General features: G+C 38.4%; 1 protein-coding gene across 2 annotated transcripts in view; it reads left to right on the forward strand.

The window, feature by feature from the left end:
- The window catches only part of PDXK (pyridoxal kinase), a 50,456-nt gene that overhangs the window by 5,816 nt on the left and 18,205 nt on the right, over positions 1-26,435 (forward strand). For both annotated transcript variants that reach the window (XM_069872511.1, XM_069872507.1), the window contains exons 2-4: positions 15,392-15,446; positions 22,618-22,722; positions 25,263-25,346. In XM_069872511.1, the coding sequence (XP_069728612.1) occupies positions 15,392-15,446; positions 22,618-22,722; positions 25,263-25,346 (244 nt within the window). The remainder of the gene's footprint in view (positions 1-15,391; positions 15,447-22,617; positions 22,723-25,262; positions 25,347-26,435) is intronic.

Genomic DNA, 26,435 nt, shown 5'->3' on the forward strand with positions numbered 1-26,435 from the left:
TCACATTTGTCAGTATACAGCATAACAAGAAGTTAGTGTTGGGGAGGAAAGGTAGTTGGGGGACAACTGAACTCCTGTCACTACAGGCTGCACTTGAAAATCCTATGTAGGCAACGCTTAATGAAGCTGTGCTTGCTAGGAAGTTATTTAAACCCTGGTTTTGCTAAAATATCAGATGTAGCAAGTTGCCACCAAGTGAAACTTGACCTTTTAAAGTTTTTTTGGAACAAGGAAAGGAATTAAACTAAGTCTCTTTTATTTTTTTTTTTTGTATATATAAAAGTGAAACATGATTCTAGTCATGAGCATGGGTGCACATGTGGCATGGTTATGTTATTTCCCATTCTCTTTTTTATTTTGGTCTTCTGAACCAATAATGATTAAATGAGGCATCCCCCTGAGCTCATCGGTACTGAGTTTGCAAGGGAAGATGTATGTAGATATGTGTGTGTGTGCGTGTGAGGTCTGGTGGGCTGAAATCCTGACAGTACAGTTCAGGAATCTGCATTTGGACAGCAGCATCCAAACAGCAGACCAGATGTGGTTTCATCTGCTGTTTGCGGACTTGTGCAAAACACACCAGTCTTGTTTGAATGACTTGATCTTTGGTGGACGTCTATGGCATTATTATTTATTAGCAACAGCTAGTGTAGCACAGTGTGCATCAGAGAATCCCTTAGTGTCTTTTTTTATTCCAGTTGATCTTAGAAGTAGGTATGTAGAAATACTTTCTCTGTGAAGTATGTGGTAAATGCTTTCTATATAGCAAACACAGAAAAAGACAGTTAGGCCATATTTCAGAGCAGTCATAATAATGGAAGTAATAATAGAACTGAGTGAAAAATGCTAGAACCCTTTACACCATTTCAAGATAAAATATATTCAAGTAGTTTGAGATACTGGAGTAACTAATAGGTCTTAGAGGAAACATGCACCTGGATTTTCCAGGTAGTAAAATCATAGGAATTGAACCGTCCTCAGCTGTGCTTTGAGTTCTGCTTTGTCAAGGCTTTAAATCTTTTTTACTTGCATGGTTTTACTATCTCTTTAAAAGTTCTGAAGGTGGTTCAAAATGATTTTTAAAAGTGGTAAGTTATTTCACAGTCGTGTAACCTGAGCAGCTTTTGGTATTGGGAAATAGTTTAGGGCTGTCCAGAGTTTGAGGGTTGAAGAGCGGTAGGGTTTATATTAACTTAGGGAGTTGCCACTACCAGTCAGATAAATTGTTTTAAAACACCAAAGAATGTTTCTCCTACTTGACTGAGAGTTCTTATAGTTTTTCTGATAGAAACAAAAAAATTGTGTTTTCACCACACCATTCTACATGAATTTTGTCATGTCTTTTCCTCCTAAGTGCAATCTCTTACTTGTTACTGTTAAATGGCATTTTAACTTGTTTTTGTTGCCCCACCTTCTAGGTAGGTAGAATGCAGCAATAAGTAAAAGGTGCACTACTGGGAAGCCCTCCTCAAACCACAGAGAGAATACACAAGGGCGAGCTCATTTCTGTTTTGCTAGGGTATTGCATTTAATTCTGACCCTTAGCAAAATTTTGCTGGGCAGACGAATTTGAAGTTCATGTACTGCACCCATCTCTACCAGCTCTAGTGAATGAGTATTTCAGTCTGTATGTTCAGTCGTTTGGGCCTCTATGATTTTCCAGTAAAGAGGTTTGAAAGTACAAGGAATGGTCAGGAGAAAGTCGCAGCCAATTTCACCTGGGCACTGGACATTAGCATTTGGTTACCACTGGACCAGCATATACTCCCGTCTGCAAGCAAGAAACTGTTGATTTTTGCTTACATATAGGTAGCAATGAGATCCAGAGAGTTTTGTACTTTCTGTTCTTACCTTGTTTGATAATGCTAATGGAGCATAGTTATGTTGTGTTGTTTTTTTATCTGCCCTAACAGTCATGGAATTTGAGAAAAATCTTGTCTCCGTTTTGAGTATTTAATTCTTGACTTCCTTTTATATCTGCTTGCCTTGAGGATGGAGCTAAAAGCATGGGTGGCAGATACTATTAATTATTTGGGTCTGGAATATGAAATTGGGTGTTCTGAATTACATGATGCTACAACCATAAACAGCTTTTACCATACAGGATAAGATGGCCTTTTGAACTTTGTTCCAGTGAGTTGTTTGGGTTTTTTTTACCCTTGCTGAATGGTAATACTTGTCTTTTTGGGTATTATATTAATAAGGGCAGATGATTCTCGTTCTTACAGTATTCCTCATTGATTCTCTCATGCAAAAGAAAGAGTAGGTCTATATTTTTAGCTCCCTGTTAATTGTATAAAAGATGGGAAAACAACTTTGGTCAGCACAGATGGTAATTTCTTTGATATTTAAGGATTGTCTTGAACCCCATTGTTCAAGGTCAAGGGTATAATTTGTTTCCACAGGCTGAGACCAAAACCATTATCAACCTATCTTTAATGATTATCTAGCGTAAAAGTTAGTCTTTTTTTTTTTTGGCTTGTTTTGTTGAACACTGTAGTGAAATGGATTAAATATTGTACGGAAAGAGAGATAGATAAAGAGCAACTCTTAAATAAGATGACTGCTTGTTCTGTTTTTTTCAAAACCTACTTCTATTGTGTTAAATGTACAAGTCAGAAAAAGGATGACTCAATCAAAAGTCTTTACAGAATAACAGTAAGTAATGTTCCTACTGGCTAGCCCTTACTTTGTTACAGATCAAAGGCTGGAAAAGCCTAACCCTTAAACAAAAAATAAATACAAAGATGAAAGGCTGTATTTTCTCTTTGTAGTGCATAAAGATTGTCCTAAATCACTTATCTGAAACAAGAATTGTGGCTCTAGATTCATACTTCAAATGAAGCTTGCGGAAGTACGTTTTTCTTCTTTGCCTCTGTTCTTGTAAGAAAGGTAAACAAGGGACAGATGAGTTTATAAAAAAACAAACCAACCAACAAACACACAAAACTCTCATAACTAAACTAAAAACTCACAGCCCCTCTGGGAAGGCTTATTCATAGCTACGTAAAGAGCATTTTCTTGTTAAGTGGATGTCAGTATATGTAGTTGCAAAAGTCCAGAGAACACCATGTGCAAGGCGAGGCCCTGAAAAAGACCTGTAATCCAAAAGGTCGTAACAATGTGGTTCCTAGCAGTCTAGATTTCTAGGAAAAAGCTTTTTGAGAACTTTACCAAAGTGTTTGTCCATGTTAACCCACCTGTGAAGGAAGGATGGCTCTGGTCCTCTAGAAGCTCTGATGTGCTGTGAGAACTTTGAACTTGTGAGAGAATTGTAGGAGATGGATTTTCAGCCTGTACAGTAATCTGGAAGGGGAGTAGGACAGGTCTGAGAGAGGACAAGGAAGTGGAAACCTCTTTGAAACTAAATAAAATAAAATAGAGGTGAGGGTTGCCACTTTTTCAGCTCTTAACATTGCTTGAAGACCTACCTAAAAGAAGTGCAACTAGGACTGCTCATGTGCTGTAGCCTCTAAAGTGCAAGTCTGAGCAGGGTCTCTAATAGAGAGCAGGGCTGACGGAATGGTTATCATCTGAAGTCAAGTGTGTGACCATAGTATCCATTACTGTTCCCACAATGCTTAATCGTGGCAACTTGTTAAAATAAGCTTTTGTCATGAATATACAGAAATGCTGAGGGATGTTCACAAAGGTTGTTTGTATTACAGTGAAGAAGCTGAAAAAGGCATTTTAAGATGCATTAAAGTTTGTTTAGCTGTGTGTGTATGGGGCCAGTTGCCATTATAACTTTTTTTACAGAGGAGACGATAAACATTTACAGTGATTGGTTTTTATTATAATGTGCTAATTTTTTCATAGTGCATTGTGAAAACTGGAACTATGCAGGTACATAGGCTGATATTTGACATGTTTGCACTGAAATATGTGCTGTGGTGAAGAAAGTTTTTTTCCACACAGAAACATAATCTTTTAATCTAACACAACACAGGAAAGTAGAAAGATTGAGGATCACATTTGGTGTCTTCAAGTACATGCAAATATTTGACTTAAGAGCGCAAGGAAAACTGCCTTACGCTGATTCACCCACTTTCTTTAGGAAAAAACATTGAGTTGTCAAGAAATTGCAAATCTTATTAAAGGACTGGAAAATCTTTCCTGAAGGTGGATTTGCAGTGTTTGTATTGAGAACATAATATACTCAGAGACTCTGCTGCAAGTGTTTACTTGCTTAAGGCATTTTGTTTTAATAGGAAATAGCCTTATGTTCTATATTTAAACCTTAGGGGTTTTTTTGTTTGCTTGAATACTTGCAGTTCTTACGTCTTATTTCTGCTCCAGATGAAACAGTGGAGAGAATATTTTTTCATGTATAAACAGAATAGGACAGACAACAGAGTCAGTGTTGATCAGATTTGTGGAAAAAGTGAACTTCAAGTTGGAAGTTCACTTATATATTAAAATGTACTGAAATAAATTAAAAAATAAAAGAATCATTTGAAATAATAAGACGAATCTTTAATTGTACATGTGAGGATGGTACAAAGATACATCTGGGAAAAAAAGGTGAGATACAAAGCTAATTGTTAAGCCTAGAGTAGAGAAGGCACTGGAGAGACCTTATAGCAGCCTTACAGTACTTAAAGGGGGCTGCAGGAAAGCTGGGGAGGGGCTCTTCATCAGAGAGTGCAGTGATAGGATGAGGGGGAAAGATTTTAAGCTGGAAGAGGGGAGAATTGGATTAGATATTAGGAAGAAATTTTTTCCTGTGGGGGTGGTGAGGCACTGGCACAGGTTGCCCAGAGAAGTCATGGATGTCCCATCCTGGAAGTGTTCAAGGCCAGGCTGGATGAAGCTTTGAGCAACTTGATCTAGTGGGAGATGTCCCTGTCCATGGCAGGGGTTTGGGATTGGATGATCTTGAAAGTCCCTTCCAGCCCAAACCACTCTATGATTCTAATGATACTTCTCTAAAATCTTCTTTTTAGTAAAGTGATATCTCTCTCATATTTTTTGTATTTATATCCACAATGATGGTTCCTTGGAGAACATTCTTAGTAATTTTAAGCGAGGGATAAAGCATTATCCGTGGCTGACTGAACACACAGCAGGCAGGTATTTTTAGCCTCTTTAGGCAGAAAAGATGTGGAAGTTCCACTTCAGTTGCTTGTGTTGCATGGAAAATGGGCTTGAGTTGGTGAAGGAGGATTAATATGAGGAGTTGGACATGTGTCCTGGTGCACAACATGTCCGTTCTTATGAAACTGCTATATGTGATAAGAGTTTGCAGCTGTACAGTAATCTAGGGGGGAAAAAAATGAGCATGATGTTTGAAATAGGTCAAGAAGATCTGTGTTGATTGATAATATGTGCCCCAACAGAAGCCAGATTAGTTACTCATCCTGTGGCTTGGCAGCAGTGGGGTAACTTGTCATAGCAAAAAAAACCCAAAAAACCCAAACCCATTACTAGGCTGAACTACCTGAATTATTTCAAGCCTTTGTTCAGGACTTTTATTTGTTGATGCTAATTCATGCATGACGCCTCTGAGATCCAGTTCCCTTAACATCTGGAACAGTTTTCTATAGAGGAGGTGAGAGAACTGTGATACCAAAACCTCTTACTTCATTCATTAAGCAAGCAACCAACCAACAAACAAACAAATCAAAAACCAAAATGAAACCAAACTTCGCTTCTGTCATACTTTGTAAATTTTAAGCATATGGTCTAGTTTGGGCTGAGTAGAAATCCTTCCATTGTGATTTAACTTTGCTGTCTTGGGAATGCAAAATACCTCTTGCTGGAGGGATGTGTGGGATTGAGTAGATGCTAGAGCCCATGCTGGAAAATAGAAGAGTTTCTCCTGTGGCAAACCAAAAGCTGGAGAGCCGCTTCCTGATCTGTAGGTGCAGCTGTTTTCAAAAACAGAAGTGAATGATTTTACTCACCAACAAAAGCTTTCCAGTCTGATCACAATGGTTTCCCTTCTCCCTGCTGCGGGGTTCAATCATGTTTTACCTCTCAGAAGAGGTTCTGTGTGGAAATCTCAGGCAAGGATGCAACAGCTATCAATGACATTAATAAGCTGAAGGAAGGGATGTGTGGCAATCTTCAACAACAGCATTCATTAGGTCACAATATGTGGAACTGCCAAAGAAGTGAAGTGCTAGTCTATCCCACAATATCAGAGTAAGGCAGCATTTTTTCTCTTACTTAACTTGTCAGATGGCTAGCCAATGAAGCCAAGTATATTTTCTTTGTTTCCTACTCCCCTTAATAATTCTCTTTGTTTATTTGTTGTTAACACTAAATTATTTGTTTTCTTGCTGAATTTTACTATTTTCATGACTCCTGTGCACAGTAATTCTGCTCCCATCTTCTGGAAGAGCAGCAAAATAGAAAAAAGCTAGAACAGGAAAAAATGTTGGCTAAATTCTCAACATTCAATACTATTTTTGCAGAATTGTACACAAGTTTATGGTGATGTATTTACTGAAGTTTGGCCTAAATCTATTCAATTGAAATATATGTGTATTTTGTATAAATCTGTATATCTTCATGTATTTTACAGCATTTACTGTGTGTGATGAGTGGTTCTGAAGAAATATAGACTGAAGGAAAACTGTTACATATATCCAGCTCTTCACTGTGGTTACTCTCACTTTTCTGGCACAATCCAGCCCCTGTCTCATAGAGGTGGGCACTACATTACCTTTGGAAACCATCAGACACTCTGAGCAGCTAACAGGAATGGAAAAAATGTTTAAAAAATTGTTTAAACTGAGGCCAGCAGGGATAGTTTTTCCTGCAACACATTAATTATTCATTGCTGCTGTTTGTGGAGCAGCAAAAGCTACAGCCTGTGTCACAGCTCATTCCCTTTCTAATTGAATGTTGCTGGTAGTTTTATATTCAGGATGGTTGTTTCTGTTCTCATTGTAGTTAGTAGAAGCAAACATCGTGCCTGTGCAACAACAACCAAATATATGTCAACTTAGCGTTTAGATTGGAGAGATTTGAAATGGTCACCTGTCCTCTGGGATACTGTTTCACAATCTACTGGCTTCAGTAGCACAGCCAGCTTGAGGAACTCTTACTTTTTACTTGCCAACACCATGTGATTGTTCCACCTATGCTATTTTGCTGTCCACTTCAACTCTTCAAGGAAGGTAATTTTGTGAGGCTGTGTGATACGTTGCTCTGAGAAGCCATGGAGTTAATAAATAACTTGACAAAGAGGGAAAAGAAGAAAATGTTTGTTTACCTTGTGAGCCAAGTTTGCTGTACCAGTTCCCTACCCAGACCTGCAGGCAGCTCTTTTGGCATAACTGAGGTGCCAGAGCAGGAGCAACCCCCGGGCTCTAGCGCACGGAATCCACCGAAGGAAACATTCCTCAAAGTGTGCTCTTATCTGAGACATCTGCTTGCTCTGACGGAGTTAATGAAACATTTAACTGTTCCTAGAAGCTTCATTCTTTCCTGCTGTGGCTGTGGTGTTACGTTTACATAACATGGCACCTCTTTCTGGGAGTTCCATTTTTACAGGCATCTGTTTTCTTGCAATTTAACAGCCAAAGCCTTGGTGGGAGAGTGGGATCCATTCATAGTCTATCAAAGAAGGCCACATAAAGCGTTTGTGCTGGACAGAACAAACCTATTTCTTGTAGGGTAACTCCACCTTAGGTGTGTGTAGTGTACTTTCCATGCCTTCCTACTGGACTGGTGGTTAGAGTGCTAGATATCCAAAATACAAACAGCAGCATTAAAAATAAAAGTGAATAAAAATCAGAGGAAAAGAATGTGTTATGGGATTCAATGCCTCAGCCCCCTATTTCATTCACTAAAATAAATGAGAGTAAGTCCAAGCCTGCTGGACCTGTTGCTGCTGTCTGTGTCTGCTTCTCTTAATTGGTGTTTGTAACTTCCCTGTGTAGCATTGTGCATGATTCCAGTTGGCAGGATTTTGCAGTGAAAACTGTGTTGTTCTTGTAAAATTACATGCAAGTGGAGAAGGAAGCAGTGTGAAGATGATACATCTGAAATTTGTGGTGAACCTGCAGATTTTACAACTCTTCAAAACAATGTGTGAACTGCAACTTCCCCATCTGAAATTACTATCTAAACTCACTCGTACCTAACAGTAAACAGAGTCTCTGAATAGAGAGGAAAATTTATTTCTTGGGTAGAAGGCAGTCAAGACACTCACAACACCACCTCATTCTCCATTTTTATTTTTTTTTATGTTTGTCCTTTAGTGGGAAGAATGAAGTAGGAGATAGAAACTGTCTTTCATCACCTTTGCCCTTACAAGTCAGTGTCTTGCAGATCCATCACTTAATGCCACCCCAGATGAAAGGATAGACCTCCTGCCCATAGGAAGGTTAATATAGCAGCTATACCAGAAATCTTTTCACTCTGCAGTCAGGTCAATCCTGAACTGAACTGATGTAATGCATGGAGTAATGGCAGTGAGCATGTGCACAGGAGGCTGTTTGTTTGACTAGCCTATGAAAAAATGCCTATGATGTAGGACAAGGAACTTCTTAGTGCTGAACAAAATGGCTTAGAGGGAGTTTTGACAAAGGTATGTATTTTGTACCATCTTAGTATCTTGCATTGAATAGTTAGCAATGCATACCAATCAGTCTGTCAGGGTGGAAAGTGGAACTGAGTGACCTGGTGATATTTTCTTTGAGGCATTCCCCTGTCTTCAAGGCTTATTTGAAGGAGCATCTTTAAGGCACTATTGTCCCTCTCTCCCATTTGGCTTTCCTGTGATTCATACGTGTAGTTATATTGTGAGCCTTTTCAGGAAAATCAAGAAATAAAACTATCTGAGAACAAATTCACTGCAGTCTCAGGCTCTTCTAATCTTTTCTGTTCAGATGATCACGATATTACAGCTAGATCAGTCCATCTGCAAATTCTCAGTAAGTACCAATTTTGGCAGAGTATTTTGACAAGAATTGCAGTCAATCTGGTAGAAGAGAGAGTCATTTGCTTTCTGCTCTAGTCTGCAGGTATGTCCAGTGCTGAAGTTAGCTTGTAAATCCTGGAAATTGGTATGCAGTTGATCAGAGGTAAGAAGATCAAGGAATGGGCATTAGGCTACCTGAGTTGATGATGTTGTCTTGTTTTTGCTAATGTAGGGCTAGTTGTTGTTGGACATGAGAACTTGTGGCCATAGAGCAACAATGAAGCATTAAATAAATGTGGCTGTGGCATACATAAAATGTCCCAGACCAGCTTCCTCTCATGGATGTTCTTTTGTAAATGGAAAGCTAAGCTGGGGAGAAAGAAAACAGCTTAAGAGGTGCATGGAGATTGACTTGAGAGTATAAGAAATTGAGGTGAAAGGTAGGTTTTGTATATTTTTGACTTGTGTGTGTGTATTGTTTGTATAGACTTTGTGTAGTATATTTTGTAGGGGTTTTTCTAAAAAGTATAAAGCTCTCTGGTTGTTGACAAGTATCAAATGCTATCCAAATATTGTTCTTTTACATCTTTTGTAACCTTTCCAGTGGTTCCTGTGTCTGTCTTTGTGTTTTTCTTTTCTCAAGGTCATCTGCTCTATTTTTTTTTATTATTGTCTGTTTTGTAGTTGTCTATTTCTAACCTCAGAATTTCAAGTGGCCTGTTTGGTACCTGACTCTGGATTAGTGAATCACCAACAGTATCTCCAGCATCCCTGTTCCTAAGCTAGTTTATTTGCTCTTGCATTTCTTTCCTGGCATGATATCTACAATATCTTAATGATTTTTCTTTGCTATGCTTTGTCAGATGCTGCGCTAAAATACTGCTATATAATATGTATGGTGTTCTCATTATCTCCTTGGTATGGCTTATTTAAAGTTCAGCAAGAGAAAGAAGAGGTTGTGTTAGTCAATAGCAGTTTCAGTTCTGTTTATCAACCCACGCCAGCAATTACGCCTGCTCCACTAGTTGCCAGGACATGCCTTTTCTTTTTCCCAAGTTCCTTTTCTCAAACCGAATCTGTGTTCTGATTTTCTACTCCCAGAACAATGTGTGTTTTTTGATTCAATATCAAATGGAAGGAGATCCAGTTAAGTGAAAGAGCTGGCACACAGTGGGAGGTGTGAGCTGCAACTGGGAAATCCTTTTTCCCGTCTCCAGTCTAATTTGGTTACAGAAATCCAGCCTTTTAAAATATGTTTCTGCTCCATGATCAGTAGAATACAGTGAAGCAATGATGTTCACTGCAACTATAGTGATGTCTGGGTAAAATAAGCTTCTAAACTGTGGTATGTAAACATCAGCACATACAGGCAAACCACTGATACTGCAATGGATACGTGAGTGTTTCATGGCCCGATACAAAGCCTTTCTTCTTGGAAAGTACTGCTGCCATTGCTTAGCAAAAAAACCTCTCAAAACTGAATCACCTTGTTTGACAGGGTAGTTTTAACTGTGGCATTAAAGTTAATGCTGTTAGTGACTTTGAATTAAGATAATTTTTAGTATATCTACAGATACTGGAAGGGATGGAATGGCTTTGGTTTATGCAATATGGTGATTTTTGTAGAAAAATACAGGTATTACTGGCTTATTCAGTTTATGGATTGCACGTGTGCCCTGCTAAAGTCAGCACTTTGGAGACCTACCACAAAATTTCTTGAAAATTCTTCATAAATTGTGTCTGGTTAAGTCTCTGTAACTTTCTTTGTTTATATATGTATTTATGCTATAAAACTTTGTCCTTTGACTGATGCATCTGTCAGTGTCACATTGCTACAGGGGTCATTTTCCTTTTGATTTAGGTAGGTTCTGCCATATGTATGTCCTGTTAATAGCAATATGCTAACTGTGATCTAAATTTGGATGAGGAGGGAGGTTTTCTGGAAGAAAATATGATCATATAGCGGGGTTCTTCAAGTCTTTTGTTGTTTTTGTGTTGCTATCATCTACTCTCAGATGCTTTGATCTGTTCTGTTACAGTAAAGCTAACATTTTAAAGTTAAGAACTTTAAAAGAACTGGAGAGTTTGGATGAAGGTCTGGGCTTTGTTTAATGAAATTTAGATAGCAACCTGTGAACACGTACTGGGGGACATAAATGCTGTGGAAGAAATGTCTGCAGTTTCCAGAGTCTAGTTTTATACAGTCTTTTTTTTTTTTTTATTTCCTTAGACTGCCTTTCCCACACACACTTACTCTGCCTTTCAGTCATTTTTCCAAATTTTGCCTCTAACTTGAGTTTCAGTACTGCTTTGTGGTTTTCATTTAAAACCTTGAAATGAAATGCCACCAGAGGCACAAGCCCAGTGCCCAAAAAGGGAAATACATACTCACCATGTTGAAGAATAGAGAGATATTTTTAATTGAATTTCACTGAATGAACTAGGTCATTGTTCTCTACGGTTGTCTAAATTAAGTACAAACTCAAACATTCTAGTTAAATTGATCCACTGATAGTTTAGCAGCAAAGGATGTAATATCTTTAATGAGAGAGCTGACGTAGTTATTGATGTAAACATACCATACCACTGTTTTTTATCTTTATAACCAGAACTTCAGGATGGGCAGCAGGTGATGATGTTTTGTGTAACTTTACCTATGGAGTTGTACAGTGGGTAAAGCTGAGCTTTTTGTATGTTGCAGTATCATCAAATGACAGAACGAAGCAGGCTGGAAGGGAGCTTGTGCCTCCAACCTCTGGCTGAAAGCTGGGTCGGCGCTGAGTTCAGATTAGGGATTTGTCCTCCTGGGTCTTGAAAAACTCCAAAGACAGCAATTTCACAGCAGTTTTCTCAGCCCCCTCTAAACCTGTCTTTCTCTAACTATGTACATACGATGCATTGGAAATTGGTTTGTTTGTCTCTAATATTTATTATCCAGGAAAGGAATAAAATGTAGTTCAGGAGTTCATGTAATTCAAGTGACCTTTTTCCCTTGCACACTTAGGAGGTTGAAGGTATTTATCCTTTTTTTTTTTTTACCTTTTTTTCCCCCAAACTGAATATAAGTGAGGAAAAAGAACTTCTTGAGTACTATAAAGTGTGTGATACTTCTGAAAATTTACCTTTTTTCCCCCTACCATGGCATAGTAAAGCTACAATACAAATTTTAAACAAGCAGTTCAGTAACAGCTTTTCACATTTCTGTAAACATTTCTCAGAGAAAAAAAAAGTTATTAAATGAGATTTTATATTAATATTTGCTCTGAGGCAGAGCTAATCTTTGAGGTTAACAGTTTTCCATCTCTAGTGGTGTTAACAACCAAATAACAAATAGGATTAGGGGGTAAAAATAAGTACTTTCATTTGTCTCCGGACCATTGGTACATAATGTAGATTACACAAATATAAAGATGAAGCTTAGCAATCATTAGAACTGAATTTGAGATGTTACATTTACTAGAAAATCTTCCTGTTAAATTTCTCTGTTGCTACACACAGTTTTCCATAATGTGGAATGTTTTTCTTCCTCGGGTTGTTTTACATTCCCTGTCATAATCAGTGCTTTTAGTTGCCTCTACCAAAGAAATTAAAAATATGGGTATATATTAAAAAGATTTAACAAGACATCTTTTGAATACTACTCCCTTTGTAAACAGGGAAGGTATTACCCATCATTCAGTGCATCAGAAAAAATTTCTGATATGTATGGTCCTTTAGATATGCAAGGATGATAGTTACTAATACTGCTTTTTAATCGCTGGTTGAAAGAAGACAATAACATTTCCTTATCCACTTTAAATTAATAAGTTGTTAATTTTTGTTTGTGTAGTACATTTAAAGACACAGTTTTCTCTGTAGACATAGAAGAGATGATTGCTGTCAAAAGCTGCTTTTAACACTTCAGTATATGCTGGTTTTAGGTTGTCTTCTGATGACTAAACTCCATGAGACTTTTCAATTCAGTTTCCCTTGGTGGTAAACACATACTGGCTGAACTTAACTTCATTCTTTTTGATTATTTTAGTACTTCCTAGTAAGCCTAGACCTCAATATCTGTAGCTCTCCTTTCAAAGGTAGTACTAACTATGTTTTCTAATTATACTTTGCTTTTTAAATGCCATTTTATGTATTTTACTTACTCTCTGTTTTGTTAAGAATCTTTGCTAAAGGAAATTCCTTGAAGCAGAGTAACCATGGCTTATTTTGAGGACTGAATCAGAGCTAGAGAGCTACGTAATTAGGTGTGCCAGATTACAGTCATGTATATTAATCCAAACCAAAACTTCAGGGCAAATTAGTAGCTGTGACAGAACAGACTAACACTTGTATGTGATTGCTATGGATACCTTTAAAGGCTTTTTAGCCTGCTTTACACTGATGAGAAAAATGGGATTATAAAGCTCCTGTGCTGAATTTGAGCTGTTTGTGACTCTTCCTCAACTCCCCAAAAGCACTTTCTTTAATTCTTTTTTTCCAAGCTAACCTGACACTTGGCTGTCTTCAAGAGTGGTGGCCTCCCTTGTATTTTCCCGTCTGCTGGTTAAAGCAGATAAACTGGCCAAAAGAAACCAAAAATCCCTAATCCAACAGCCTCTTGAGAAATCAAATCATAGCTAGTGCTGGTGGGGACAGTAAAGAAAGACCACTCTTTCTGGTGACCTTCAGCCAGTGCAGTGCTTATCTGTGTTATAAAACAGCCCTTCCTACAAGCAATTGTGTGTGCTCTTCTTCCCTAAAGCACTAGATGTAAACCCAGTTAGTTAGTAAATCATAGTAAGTGTGTTCTGTAGTGTCAGATGTTAAATAGTTGGAGAATGTGATCCAAGTACTGCACAGAAATGAATTAATTCACAATTGTTACCAACATGGTTGAAGGAAATTAGGATTCCCCAGGTCTGTTCATTGCAGGGAGGGAAATTGAGTATAGGATGACCATCTGTATAGAGGCAGTATTCTCACTTATTTCTTTGTAGAGCATATTCAGACATCAAAGTTAAGGTCATAACAGTATTGCCATGTTCTCACCCCTTTCGTTCCTGAGCTTTTAAAATAACATCCATCAAGCTTGAACAAGATGCTGGGGTGAGAGCAGAAGCTGAGGTTAATTTTAACTTGATCAGGCTGAAGCAATCCACCAGTCTATCATTAATGTAAGATAACTTTGCTTTCTGGTGAGGAATGAACAGAAACCCTTATTGCATGTTGGAAGAAGAGATGTGTTCTGTGAAGACCTGTGTGGGTTCTGAGCTGCAGAATGACAGACACACAATGCCAGCAGGCAGGAGGAGCTACCCATTGCAGCACATACCTCCATCTTCTAACGGCCCAGGATTTGGAATAAGGGGCTTATCTCTTAACAGCTTTCATATGCGATAGAAAGCACATGCACATGGAAAACCTAATGTCTGGCACGATATACCCAGAGAATTTTAATATATGTGAAGGAGTTGCCTTTGTGATGAAAAGGGAAAAGCGTGTGTCTTAGTGGAAAACGTGACTGGCAAAAGCTTCATTTGTTCGCTACTCCCTCCCGAGGAAATTGTCTGAAAGTGGATCGTAAACAGCAATGCATCATTACTATTATCTCCCTATGTGACTCATTGAGCCATATATAGCAGCTAGTCTTTTGAGGAGGATTCTTACTCAGAGCAAGTAGGATGTGGAAACAAATATTAAATGTCAGGCTTTTATGTCACTGTTGCATTAGAATTTCTTTCGTGACAGATAAAAATGTCTAAAAATGGCTCGAACAGCAATGCCTGTCTGGATTAAACAGGTATTGTCACGTTGCAAATCCTCATTAGTCTTCTCGTGATTCAATGTTCTTATTTTCATAGTATTTACCTCTTTTGGGGCAAGAAGAATGTGTTTGTTGATTGCACTACTAATTTCAATATTTGGATTGTTGGTAATGCAAGATAGCAGGTGGCTTTTGGAACATGCTGTAGGCTTTTTTTAGTTTGTGTTCTTAAAAGCTCTCTCTCTTTGATTGCCTAATCATTCCCAAAATTAATTCTCTGTGATTTCTTTCTATTCTCTTGGTATTGAATGGTAAAGAAAGTGCACGTGAAATCCAGGTATGGCAGTAACATTAATACCTTCTAAGATTGTTCTGTCTCCCCTTTATCTGGAATACTAACAGTATCCTCCCTCTTTATTTTACATTAATTTAGTACCTTGAAATTTATACTGCTTTTCTTGGCAAGGCTTTCTTCAGGGCTTCAGTGATTGCTGCCAGACCAGCTGCTGTGTCCTTATCCCCAGATGAACTCTAGCCTGAGAATCCAGAGCTCTGGTTTTCGGGTGCTGTTTCCAGTGTCACTTCTGTTCCACATCCACTGCTATGGTAAAGAGCTGCATTATTTATGTGGCATGTCTGCTGACTCATCTTTCACTTTAAAACAGCACTCAAGATTTTTAAATACGCACTGGGATGTAAGAATCCTTCTTGTGTTTTGTGATATTAACTTAACAAAGCTGGATTAGTAAAAGAAATATTCCTGTGTTCTCTTACAGGTTTTGGGATTTGAAGTTGATACAGTGAACTCTGTCCAGTTTTCAAACCACACAGGTAAAATCTTATGTATGTCTTCAGATACCAATCCACAGTAACTCAGCTCTACTGAACATGTAGCTCATCTCATCACGTGACAGCGGAAGGGAGATCAGACTTATGGTTTCACTCACATTTTCAGGATACAGGACAGAAATGTAATTCTCATGATTTGATTCAAGTCTCTCAGAAGTCTAGATTTGTGAATAGGACATGATATGATGTGGTAATGGCCTGTTCTGATACTTCAGAGCATGAGTTTTGTTAGGCAGTAATCTGATTAACTCAGACAGAGAAGCAACACAAATACAGCCATCTATGCAGGCAGGGCTGTGAATGGGGGAGTCTTCAGTACTGTTTTCTGTGCAGTATGGCCCTGTGGCACTCATAATCATGTTACCAACCCAAACATCAGAAAAATACTGAGCTAGACGCAGTGTTTCTTCTCTACATGTGCACACCCAGATGGCTAGGAAGAGTCCTAAAATTACATTTTGTAGAGGGGAAGAGAGTGGGGTGTTAATGCATTTGGGTGTATTTTTACTTAGGTTATAAGTCTGAACATGATGCACTTGTTTAATAGTTTCAGACATCCTAACACTCACAGTGCTAGAGAACTTTATTTTTCAAAAGAAAGCTGAAAATTATTTTGCCTTTCACCCATAAAGGAGCTCCAAGTGCTTTGCTATTTTTGGATCAATAGAGGCACACCTGCTGTCATGGTAGTGGCAGGTTGTTTGACGGGAGATTTACTCTAGTCTAAAAAATTCTAAGGGCATCTTAAAAAATGATCTAGGAGCAAATTCTGACTTTTAACATGTTGGAAAAGGGCAAAATTGTTTCTGACATGAAAAAAAGACAAAAGTTGAGGTACTTTCCTAGTATCTCACAGATATAGCTCTATTACTAAACCGCTAACTTGTGAAACAGAAAGTAGACCAGGAAGCCTCTCTGCTCCCTTACTGTGTTGAGCTCTGTGCAGCTTTCAGGAGGATTTAAGATATGGAAAGAATTTGCTGGGAAGAAGAAATGAGTGCTTCAAAGGTAGCTAGAAAGCCATCTTGGCTTGTTGAGGAAAGGCACAAAAGAGGTAATAATTAAACAAGTGGTCTTTCCTCGCACAGGCAAAAAGCTGCTTATTTTGCTTGTACCCTTTTACCCCATACAAAGGTTCTCTGGAGTTTTAAGAAACACTTAAATGTGACTTATGTTTCTTTAGTGCATTTAGTTTTGGAGTTTGGGCTTTTTTGTTGTTTATTTTCTGATAGCTGGGTAGAGCTGTTGTAATTTTCCAGAAATAAAGCAATTTTTTCACATGAAATAACTCAGCGCTTAAAATGGATGAACACCTGTCATTTGTTGGCTTTCAGTTTCAAGATTAAATCAGCTTTATAGGGTGTTAAAAGAGATTAATAGGGATTTTATTGGACCATAAACTGAATGTGTCTGAAGGCAGGAAAATTGCATTACCAATAGGATGACCAGGTTCTTAAAACAGAAAAGAGGGAAGATAGATAGATAGACAGACAGACAGATAGATAGATTAATAGTATCACAGCTGGAGAAGGGTTACCAGTTCTTCATTCAGGTTTGGCAGACAATGAAGATAGTAGAAAGCCTAAATGAACATCTCAAACCCAAAATTATGCCAAAGATCTCAAATCTTTACAGTATTTGGAACTTTTTTTTTGTCTTCTGATGTTTAGGAGTCACATTATTGGCTCTTTTCTGTAATCTTGATTGTTTTATTGAATATGATAAAATAATCCCAAAGATTGCTGCAGAGCTTCAAGAATTCAGGAACCAGAGCTTTCAGGAAAAAAATCACAATATGGTAAGTGTTTGACACTTGCCAAGCTTATAGAATCATAGAATACTTTGGGTTGGAAGAGACCTTAAAGATTCTAAGCCCAGTGTCTTTGCACCTCCTGTTAGAGAGAGGCGTGTAGGGACACGTGCTGTACTCATGCGAAGACTTCCAAGCTTGAACGTTTGTGCGTGCCTGCACACAAACTTGCACTAGTACCTGCAGGTCAGTGGTCATGCAGTGGGTGCCACTGCACAGATTAATGAACAGAAATGGTCCATTCTGGGCTGTGGCTTGTGTCTGTGGCAGTGCCTCAATACACAGGAATTGGTGAAGATAACTTGATTTTCCTGCAGGAACAAGATCTTACGAAAGGCCTTTCTGTGGTCATCATTAAAGCTGAAAGGCAAATTTTTGCTTCAAAATGCATAAGCTCCAGTTTCTAAAAGAAGGGAACCAGAGGGAACACAGGTTACAAAGTGTGTCAGGCTTTAGACCTGGTGTTCTTTCTTCCCCCATCCCCGTCTTTAAACCTGCTCTTGTCAGCAAAACATAAACTGCAGAGAGAGAATTTATGACTAACAGGCTTTCTATGGTGAATCATTATTGGATTTTTTGCCCTGTCTTTAAATGAGTAAAATACCACAGGGCTATTTCTGCTGACTCCTGCCCAGAAAATAGAGCTTTCTTTAGTCTAGGATAATCATGAAATTCAGAAAATGTGCTTTAAATCAGGCCCTCTGGGAGGACATTTTGTCATGTTGCTTGGTGAGAAACTTTTATGATTAGAGTGACTCACCCTTGAATGGCATCATGTTTCACATACAAATAATAATAAAAAAAAGCTGTCATGCAGCCTACGAAGAACCTGTTCTTTTAATTCTATTTTAATTCTGTATTGTTTGCAGAAGCATGTCATCACCTGGTGCGCAGAATTAAAAATCTAGGGTTTTTTTTTATTGCATTGTTGATTTTTTTGGGGTACATTTTTAGTTCTTCAGTGATTGCAATTTTTGAGTTTGGTAGTAGGTTAATGGTAAGCATATAACGTGCTCACTTTGAAACTGATGCAGAACAAATAGTCTAGTTTCTTTCTGCTCCTTTTATTTTATTTTTAAGGGAAGCACTTTTGTCTTCCACTTAGTGGATCTGTAGTGGGTGGTAGGGTTGGCTGGTAAGTCTAATGCATGAGAAGTTATAATTGTGTGTCATTGATGTGTTTCTTCAGTCTACCACTCATATGCAGACATTCACGCTTGTGCTGTGCAGGACAAAAAGAAGAGGTCTCCACTTGTGCCTGTCACTCATAGTATTTTTCTCCCACACTGGCCAGCTGTTAAAAATCCAATGAAGAATTTGGTACCATGTATCTGATTTTGTTGAAGGCCTTCTGGTAGCTGAAGATTAAGTCCTGTGCTTAGACCGGGTTGTCTGCCAGAGTTTGTGTGTGAACTTTGTGGCGCAACTGGTACCAGATTGCCTGCCCATCATGTGCCTTAAACGCTAGATCTTTCTTCCTTTCTCCCATGCAAATTATTTGATTACTGAAGCCGATTGAGCACCACCGGAGGAACTGAAGCCTCAGAACAGAATGTTCCGAGTTAGAAAACAAAGAAATCTTACATGCCTTGCTAAACTTAAATCGTAGCTTGAGTTTTTTTTGTTCTGTTTTTTTCCTAATGGTGTTCCTGGGATTTTTATTCTAGGCTTTTTTCCCTGTTTTTGAAAGTAATTAAGAGGCTTGTAAATGCATTCCAAATGAGAAAACAAAATATGTACCCGTGGAGGAAGGCAAGAAAGAAAAGTATGCAAATTCATCTTCAGTGCAGTATTAGTTGCCGCTTGGTTGTGGTTTTGTTTTTTTCTTTTCTTTTTCATACAGATGAACCAAGACATTTCCTTGGAGACTAAAGAATACACTTAGCATTTTGGACAGATAAGTGACAAGAGGCACTATATCTTACCTGATTATCATTCCGTTAAAAGGCCATGACACAGATAAGCAAATGGGTATAAAGTTGTTTAAATGTTTAAGTTCATCTATGTGTTTAAAATTATTACTAATCCAGGAGACTAATGGAGTCAGTCTGAACTAAGTGCAGTTTTGGAGAGCTGTATCATTATTTGCAGTGTTCTCTCTGCTCTGTCAGTCCAGCAATGAGGGGCAATTATTTCCTGGTTTTGTAATGAGAATAAGGAAGAATCAGCTTTCTACCTCTGTGCAAGGTACAAGCCAAGATCTCACCTTAATATCCAGGGTAATATCCAGCTGCTATGCCTAACCAGCTCTGTAGTCTCGGAATGGGATGCGGTTGTTTTGCCGAGTACAAACTTGAAGTTCATTGTTTAGTTTTCTTGGCTGTGGTTCATTTATAATGTGTGCAAGTAGCCAGGTATTGTGAGACTTGGAACTTCTGTATTGTTGAGTGCAGTGGTGGAAATATAACTGCAGAGCAGCAGTTACAGTAAGTGGAAAGTTAAACATTCTAAGTCTTCCCTTGCTGTTTTTCAGATATTCGTATTTAGTGGTGTAGGCACAGGGATGACATTTCTAGGAAGCTGACTTTCTCCTAGGTCTTGCAAGGCAGCATTGGGCATTCAAACATGCCTATTGCCAGCCAAGTTCTGATGTGTGGACAAGGAAGACAGTGATTCCTTGTTATCATTCTTAACTGCAACCTCTCGTGCTTTTTACTAAAACCAATCGGACCTCATGTTTAGGCTTGCTGTTGGCATTCCCTGCTAACAAGCTTTGGATTCAGGGCTGTGCAGTGTTTTCTTGACCACTTAGTATCTGTCTGGACTATTTGCCTTTCCCCTTTCAAGGTAATCCCTCTCCCTAAGACCCCAAGAGTATCTATCCTTCAGTTAATGAAACCCTTTTTGAACATGAGTAACTGGCTTTTTCTTCTGTCCATCTAGAGAAGCTGCTCTTTGGTTGTATGTTCCACCAGGAGAGTAGGATAAATGCAGGGTCATGGGATTCGCCCCTTATAAATCGTGTTACATGAAATTAGCCTGAGAAAAGGGCTTAGGGCAGTTTCCATCTTGGTGCCTGTTTTGATTTTGTTTGTTTCTTCTTCTTGTTACTTGAACATAATTCAGCTCCTAGTGGAGTCAGAGTTCTCTGCAGATCCAGTCAAGGCATTGCTCCTTTTCTTCTTTCTGAATAGCTAGAGCTTCTCTGAGACCTTCCCCTAGGGCTTTTCTCTTCTCCATCTATTGTGTAATTAGACTTTAGATTGTATTACACATGTTAGCAGGTGGTAAAAAGGACCTTCTGATTACCCTTGGAAGTCATTGCTACAGAGTTTGGACAGTGTCCCAGCCCTTAGCAATTCCTGAGCTAAGCTGGGCTGTTACCTAACATTTTGTTTCTGTATTTATTTCCCTCTCTCAGTGAAGGATTATTGTGGCATGGACTCTGTGCATTGATTGTTTAAGACAGCTTGACATAGGAAGGTGAACTTTTAGTTAAACAATGAGTTTGCAGGGTCTCTCTGTAGGAACAGCTCCCAGGAGTGTCTAGATTGGCTGGGCAATCTATCATAATTATTTTTATGGCCATGTGTAGGTTGGATGACTGCTCTTTTACCAGCTGACCTTGATTCTGGGTGAAAACTGCACTCGGTTTCATTAATGGGTACAATGGAACAAAAAGTACTATGTTCTGTTCCTGTATGGACTGGCATTGTAGTGCTAGTAGAAGTAAAGTTTTGGAGAAGAGGAGAGAGCATTTCTGATTTCTCTCTGAAGCTGCAGATGTGACAGAACAAGCATCTGCATGTGTGTTAAATCAGCTGAATACTTGAGTTAGTTATAGTCAAGAGTTCCTCATACACTTGGGGCTAGATGTGTGCCCAAGTGTTAGGTGTTGCCGTTTTAAATATCACTGTTCAGCGATGGAATTACACCCCTAACATGCATGAATGCCTCACTTTGTCCATTTCTTCACACAGACTTCTTACAAAGCATTTGCTAGGGAGGAAATTGTAGTGGCTGATGTGAGTCAGTCCCACAGCGAGCTGGCAGTGAGTTGTGTGGTAGAGGCTAGGTCTTTGTGAGCTGAGGAGAACAAAATGATCCATCTGCTCACCCTACAGTGGGTGTATTTGCATTCATAAGTCTGAAAAATGTGCTAGTCCTAGACTCTAGGCACCTTTTGGCAGTTACTCTAATAACACAGTTGAGAGTGATAATTGAAGCAAACAGTTTTAGTCACAGATTTTTTGAACTTCAAGAGCAGAAGTTAAGGTACACAAAGTAGCATCATCTTCACACAGGGGTGGTGTGGAAGAAGATGACTCATTTAAAATGTTTCACTTTTTGTAATACCAGTTAATTAAAAAAACCCCAAACTTTTAAACTGAATTTTTGGAGGTTGGAAGAGTTAAATTGTACTTCATTTAATAATGTTGAGGAAGCCCCATTCTTATATACAAGGGAGTGATGGCTGTCATCTAGATGGGCAGGCTTTGATGACAAGGTGTAAGGTACTTTTACATTTATCACAGGGGTAGAGTCTGTTGAGTAAGATTTATTTTTTTTCCCCTTGAAATTGGCTGCCATGGCACTTGGTCCTTTGTTTCCTGAAATCAGTTCAGCTTCTCCCAAATAACTTCGTCTTCTATCTGCTTCTCAGCCAAGAATATTGGCTTGTAATTCTTAGAGATCATTCAAGGATAAGAGTGTATGGATATTGTCTTTTTATGGTGTCTTTCTGATACTCATTTACCTCCTCCAGGATCCTCAGCATTAAAACTGAGCCATTTTTGGAAGAAAGTCTGTCCAATGACATTGTATGTTTAAAGAGCATCCATGACAATGTTCTGATGTGGTCATTCTACTCGTTACATGCAAATCCCAGTGAACACCATATCTGATGGGTACAGCAGTACTGCATGCTTGTGTCCAGGCAGATCCACAAGCCTGTTTAAGCTTGTCATTTCTCTCTTGGTCTTTTTCTATTCCTTTTTTTTTTTTTTAGCATAAAATAACAAAAATAGATTATACTGACACCCTCCTCCAGTGAAGTCTAAAACATATTTTTTTCTTCCTCCACACAGTAAAGGGATATTTGTATAGGCTCCATGGGAAAACTTGGAGGAGCTTGTGTGTGCTCTGCTCAATTTGCTAATAAATGGGCAGTCACACTCCAGTGTAGTCACTCAATTTCGGTTTGGAAATGGAAGTGCTAAGAAGAAGTTGTGCACATTAACTGTTTTGCCGACAGTGGCTTTCATTTTGCAACAGCATTTCCAGAAGAAAAGGTGGAAATGGTTTCTGATGCGCATGTCTTATACGGTCCTCTAAGTGTATAATCTGTGTGATCCTAAATAGAAAATCTAGCTCTTGAAAAATGATCTGGCGCTTACTTTGCAGGTTATGACCACTGGAAGGGTCAGGTGTTAAATTCAGACGAACTTCATGAACTGTATGAAGGACTTAAGCTGAACAAGGTCAACCGGTATGATTATGTGCTCACAGGTAAGAAGAGCTTATTCCTGGGAGTTTCCATGAGATACAAACAAAAGTAAAGAAATATAAACCATATCTCTCCTTATTCCAAATCAATTTCATTTTCCCTCGTTTGATGCCTCCTGTGATTTCATCTGTTACAGTGTCAACTGCTCATGCTGTTTAGTTTGAAACAGCTAGTGTTCTCCAGCATGGAGGCTGTCATTAGATAGGGTAAAGTGATCCTCTTATGTAGTTTACAGACTTGTACAGGCGAGTCCTGTACAGGCTTAATGTTTTGGGAGTGCCTCTACTGAAAAAAGGATGAGGAATGTCAGGGTATTGTTTTTAAATTTATAATGAAGACATGAGTTTAATCTTTTCGCCTAAGTTTGCAGTCCTGCCAGTCTCTGGTGTTAAAGCATTTATACACAGTTATCTGTTCTTGTTTTTCCTACTTGATCTTCAAGGAGTAGCACTTTGGATACAAAGTGAAGTATAAGCAGGGTTGGATTTTGATTTTTTGCTCCTGTTACTTTGTAGGTCCTCTGTGTGGATACAGTTCTGCAGATCATAATGATTGTGCAGTGTTTTCCTTTGCTTGGTAGTAAGTGCAAAATCCTTATAAATACAGGCAGAGACAACTTCTTGCGGAATGCTTTATAGAAAGGAGAGATTCTGTGTGCAGTTTCTATTAATAATTACTTCTCATACAGTTCCTGCTTCTCAAATGTAGATTACTGATCAGGTTTCACCTCAGGAAGAGCTATGCATCAGGTTTAGATTACAGTGTCAATTTTTTATAGCAATGAACAGTCATTTTTTAAAGGTAAACAGAAATATGTTGCCAGTTTTGACTGATTTCACAGCTTCCACATGTAGGAAAGTACTTATGCACAGGGAAAACTGAAGACTCTAGGTGTATGGATTGTAACTCCAAAGTAGTCTCTGGCTTGAAGGGTGTGGCATGTCTGCAGAGTTGTTGGCAGTTCTTTTTTAGGGAATATCTCCAAAGTAAAGGAAACTAAATAGCAAATACACTGAGCTAAGGTTAAGAAATTGTTTTCAGCATAAATGGGTTCTTGATTTGAGATTGAGAAATAGGCAAACGCCTTTTCTTTCCTTGAAAGAGCTCACACAAAGGACATTTCCAGTAAGAGCACACTGAATTGTAGGAGCGTTCCAGATACATTAGTATGCAACATGTGTAAATAATGTTTGAGTGTTCTTTTAGCTGAAATGTTCCCTTTTAATTTTGCTTTGAACTCTTGGAAAAGACCCCAATTCCTTTCCTGTCACTGTCGTTTGTTGGCGAAATGGATGTAAGAGATTAAAAATGGTAGAAGGAAAAATAGAAGTCTTCATCATAAAGAAATAGTACAGAAAAAAAAAGAAATATTTGTTAATATGCTTTTTAAAATAAGTTTTTTTGTTAGATGGGTCAGTGTTTGTTCATGTTTGTTTAAAAAGGCATGGGTAGAGATGGCAGTAGTTCCTTAAGTTCTAATAGCACTCTCAGTGTTGTAATGATCAGTTGTGCTGTGGCTGAACTTAAAATTCAGGTTTCTTTTCATTCTGGGGCAAAAGGCAGATTTTTCTCTACAAACAGAAACAGCCATTCAGTGTAGAGCACAACTGTACTTTGTACCTCCAACAACCTGCATACGATTATTCAAACACTGAAAAGAAACTATTTGTCAGCAGATGGGATTTGACTGTAATTGTACGTCTGATGACTGTAGGTGTCTTAGCTGGGATGGAAATTATTATCTTTAGACAGATTATACAAAAGAACACTTTGTTAACTTTTGTTACTGCTAGTTACTTGGACATTTCTAAGATGAAGGTTTGAAGAAGCTACCTTGCTAAAAATAATACTACTAAATAAACTACAATCAATGAAAATCAAATAATAAATCAATAAATGTTGTAAAAAAAGTTAATAAATAAAGAAAAATGTATTAAAGAAATTAATGATTAAATAAGAGTATTGCGGTGCTAGCATTGTGATTAGAGACTTGAGCTATAGTAAAACTTATTTCCAGTTTATTTCACTGCTAAGCCTAAAAAGAGGAGTATTATTCGTATATTAGCCATTGCTCTGAAATATTCAAGATTAATTCTTTGTTGCATTAATGTATTGGGCTGTATCAGCACCAATATTATTAATAATAAAAAACCTGCTTTGAACCAATGTAAGAGAAAAGCATATGGAATTTAAAATAGTTCTTATTTACTACATGATATACAGTACTGATTCAAACCGCCTTTTGAAGAAAAAGAATGTGTTTCCCTTTCAGCATGACCTTTTTGTGTGTATGTTCAAGCATTTTGAAGTTTTGTGAGCCCTTCATATATAGTGTACTTTTGAAATTGTTTTTTAGGGTTACATTTGTAGTTGTGCAAGCACTGTCTGAATTCCACCTGTTATTCTTGAATGAAATTCTATAATGCCTTTGTTCTAAAAATGCATTGTTCCAAAGAAGAAGAAGTATGTAGCATTCCTTCCTGAAATTTCTTTAGAAATTGTTAATGAAAATAGACTTCAAAAGCATCTGTTTTCTCCAAAGGGTATACAAGAGACACATCGTTTCTTGCAATGGTGGTGGATATTGTCCAGGAGTTGAAACAACAGAATTCTAGCCTAGTATATGGTAAGGATGCATATTATAATCCTTTCTCCCTCATTGGTGTATATGCCCATCATTTTCATGTCTTAGGATGAAAACACTGTTCTGATGTTACCCAGCATTTCACAACCGTCTTGTGCTTCCAATGTGGCCGGGACCAGCTGGGGCTCCAGTGAAGTTTTGTTTCAGCGTTGCTTAGCCTTTCGCTATGTTTCTTGCGTTATGCCATCCAAAGGAGAACGTACCTTGAGGATGGATTGTCTGTATGAAAGAAAGGCTTGTAAGATCCCAGCCAGCTGCTGCTGTTCATAGTTCAGAGGTATAGGCTGTAAGTGCCAGTAGCTGAAGCCTCTCCTTGTTTTCCAAGTCAGTCAAAAGTGGGATAGACTCCCCTGTGTTGCCCTGCTATGGTTTCATGTTACATTCCAGAACTGTCTTACTGTGCTTTATAAGCTTCATAAATTAGCTTGAAATCTAAGGCATTTTTAACTCTGATGCCCTCTGCTAGGATTACCTAGGAGGTCTCAAAGAGGAACAGTCCCTAGCAACTGCTGTTGTTAACATGTCGTGTCAGGCTTAAACCTGTGAGAAAAGATTTTGCTCTTTCCTTTCTGACTCTTGAAGTGCTCCAGGACTTTTCAACATAACCAGCAGAAACTTGAATTGAGCAAAACGTTTAGAGTGATAGGGCAAAGTCAGTGGGGATTTAGTGGGATAAAAAGCTGTGAATGATGGTTTGAGCCTGTCATCTTCATGTTCAGTAAACTGTGTGGCCAGGAAACATCTGTATTGGTGTGCAGGGCTTGCAATGTGTAATACTGCAGAGTGTGATATTCTCTTCTCTTAAAGTTAATAAAGCTCAGTGCTCATTTAGAAAAATGTAGCAGAGACACCTTGGTGAGCTGGGGTTTTGTTGCTTTTCGGTCTTTATTAACACTGTTGCATTGTTAGGTTCTCCAGAGCCCTGTACTTGTAAGTGAAAGCTAAAAACTGCTGGAGTGTGAGCAGAAAGAAACATCTAGCTGTTCAGAGCAGGAAGAAAGTGGTAAGATGGTGAGAGCACAGCTAGACTTCTAAGATCCTTTATATTTAATAAATAGATTACAATGTAAG

The sequence above is a fragment of the Phaenicophaeus curvirostris genome, chromosome 1, assembly GCF_032191515.1.
Source record: "Phaenicophaeus curvirostris isolate KB17595 chromosome 1, BPBGC_Pcur_1.0, whole genome shotgun sequence".
Classification (NCBI taxonomy): domain Eukaryota; kingdom Metazoa; phylum Chordata; class Aves; order Cuculiformes; family Cuculidae; genus Phaenicophaeus; species Phaenicophaeus curvirostris.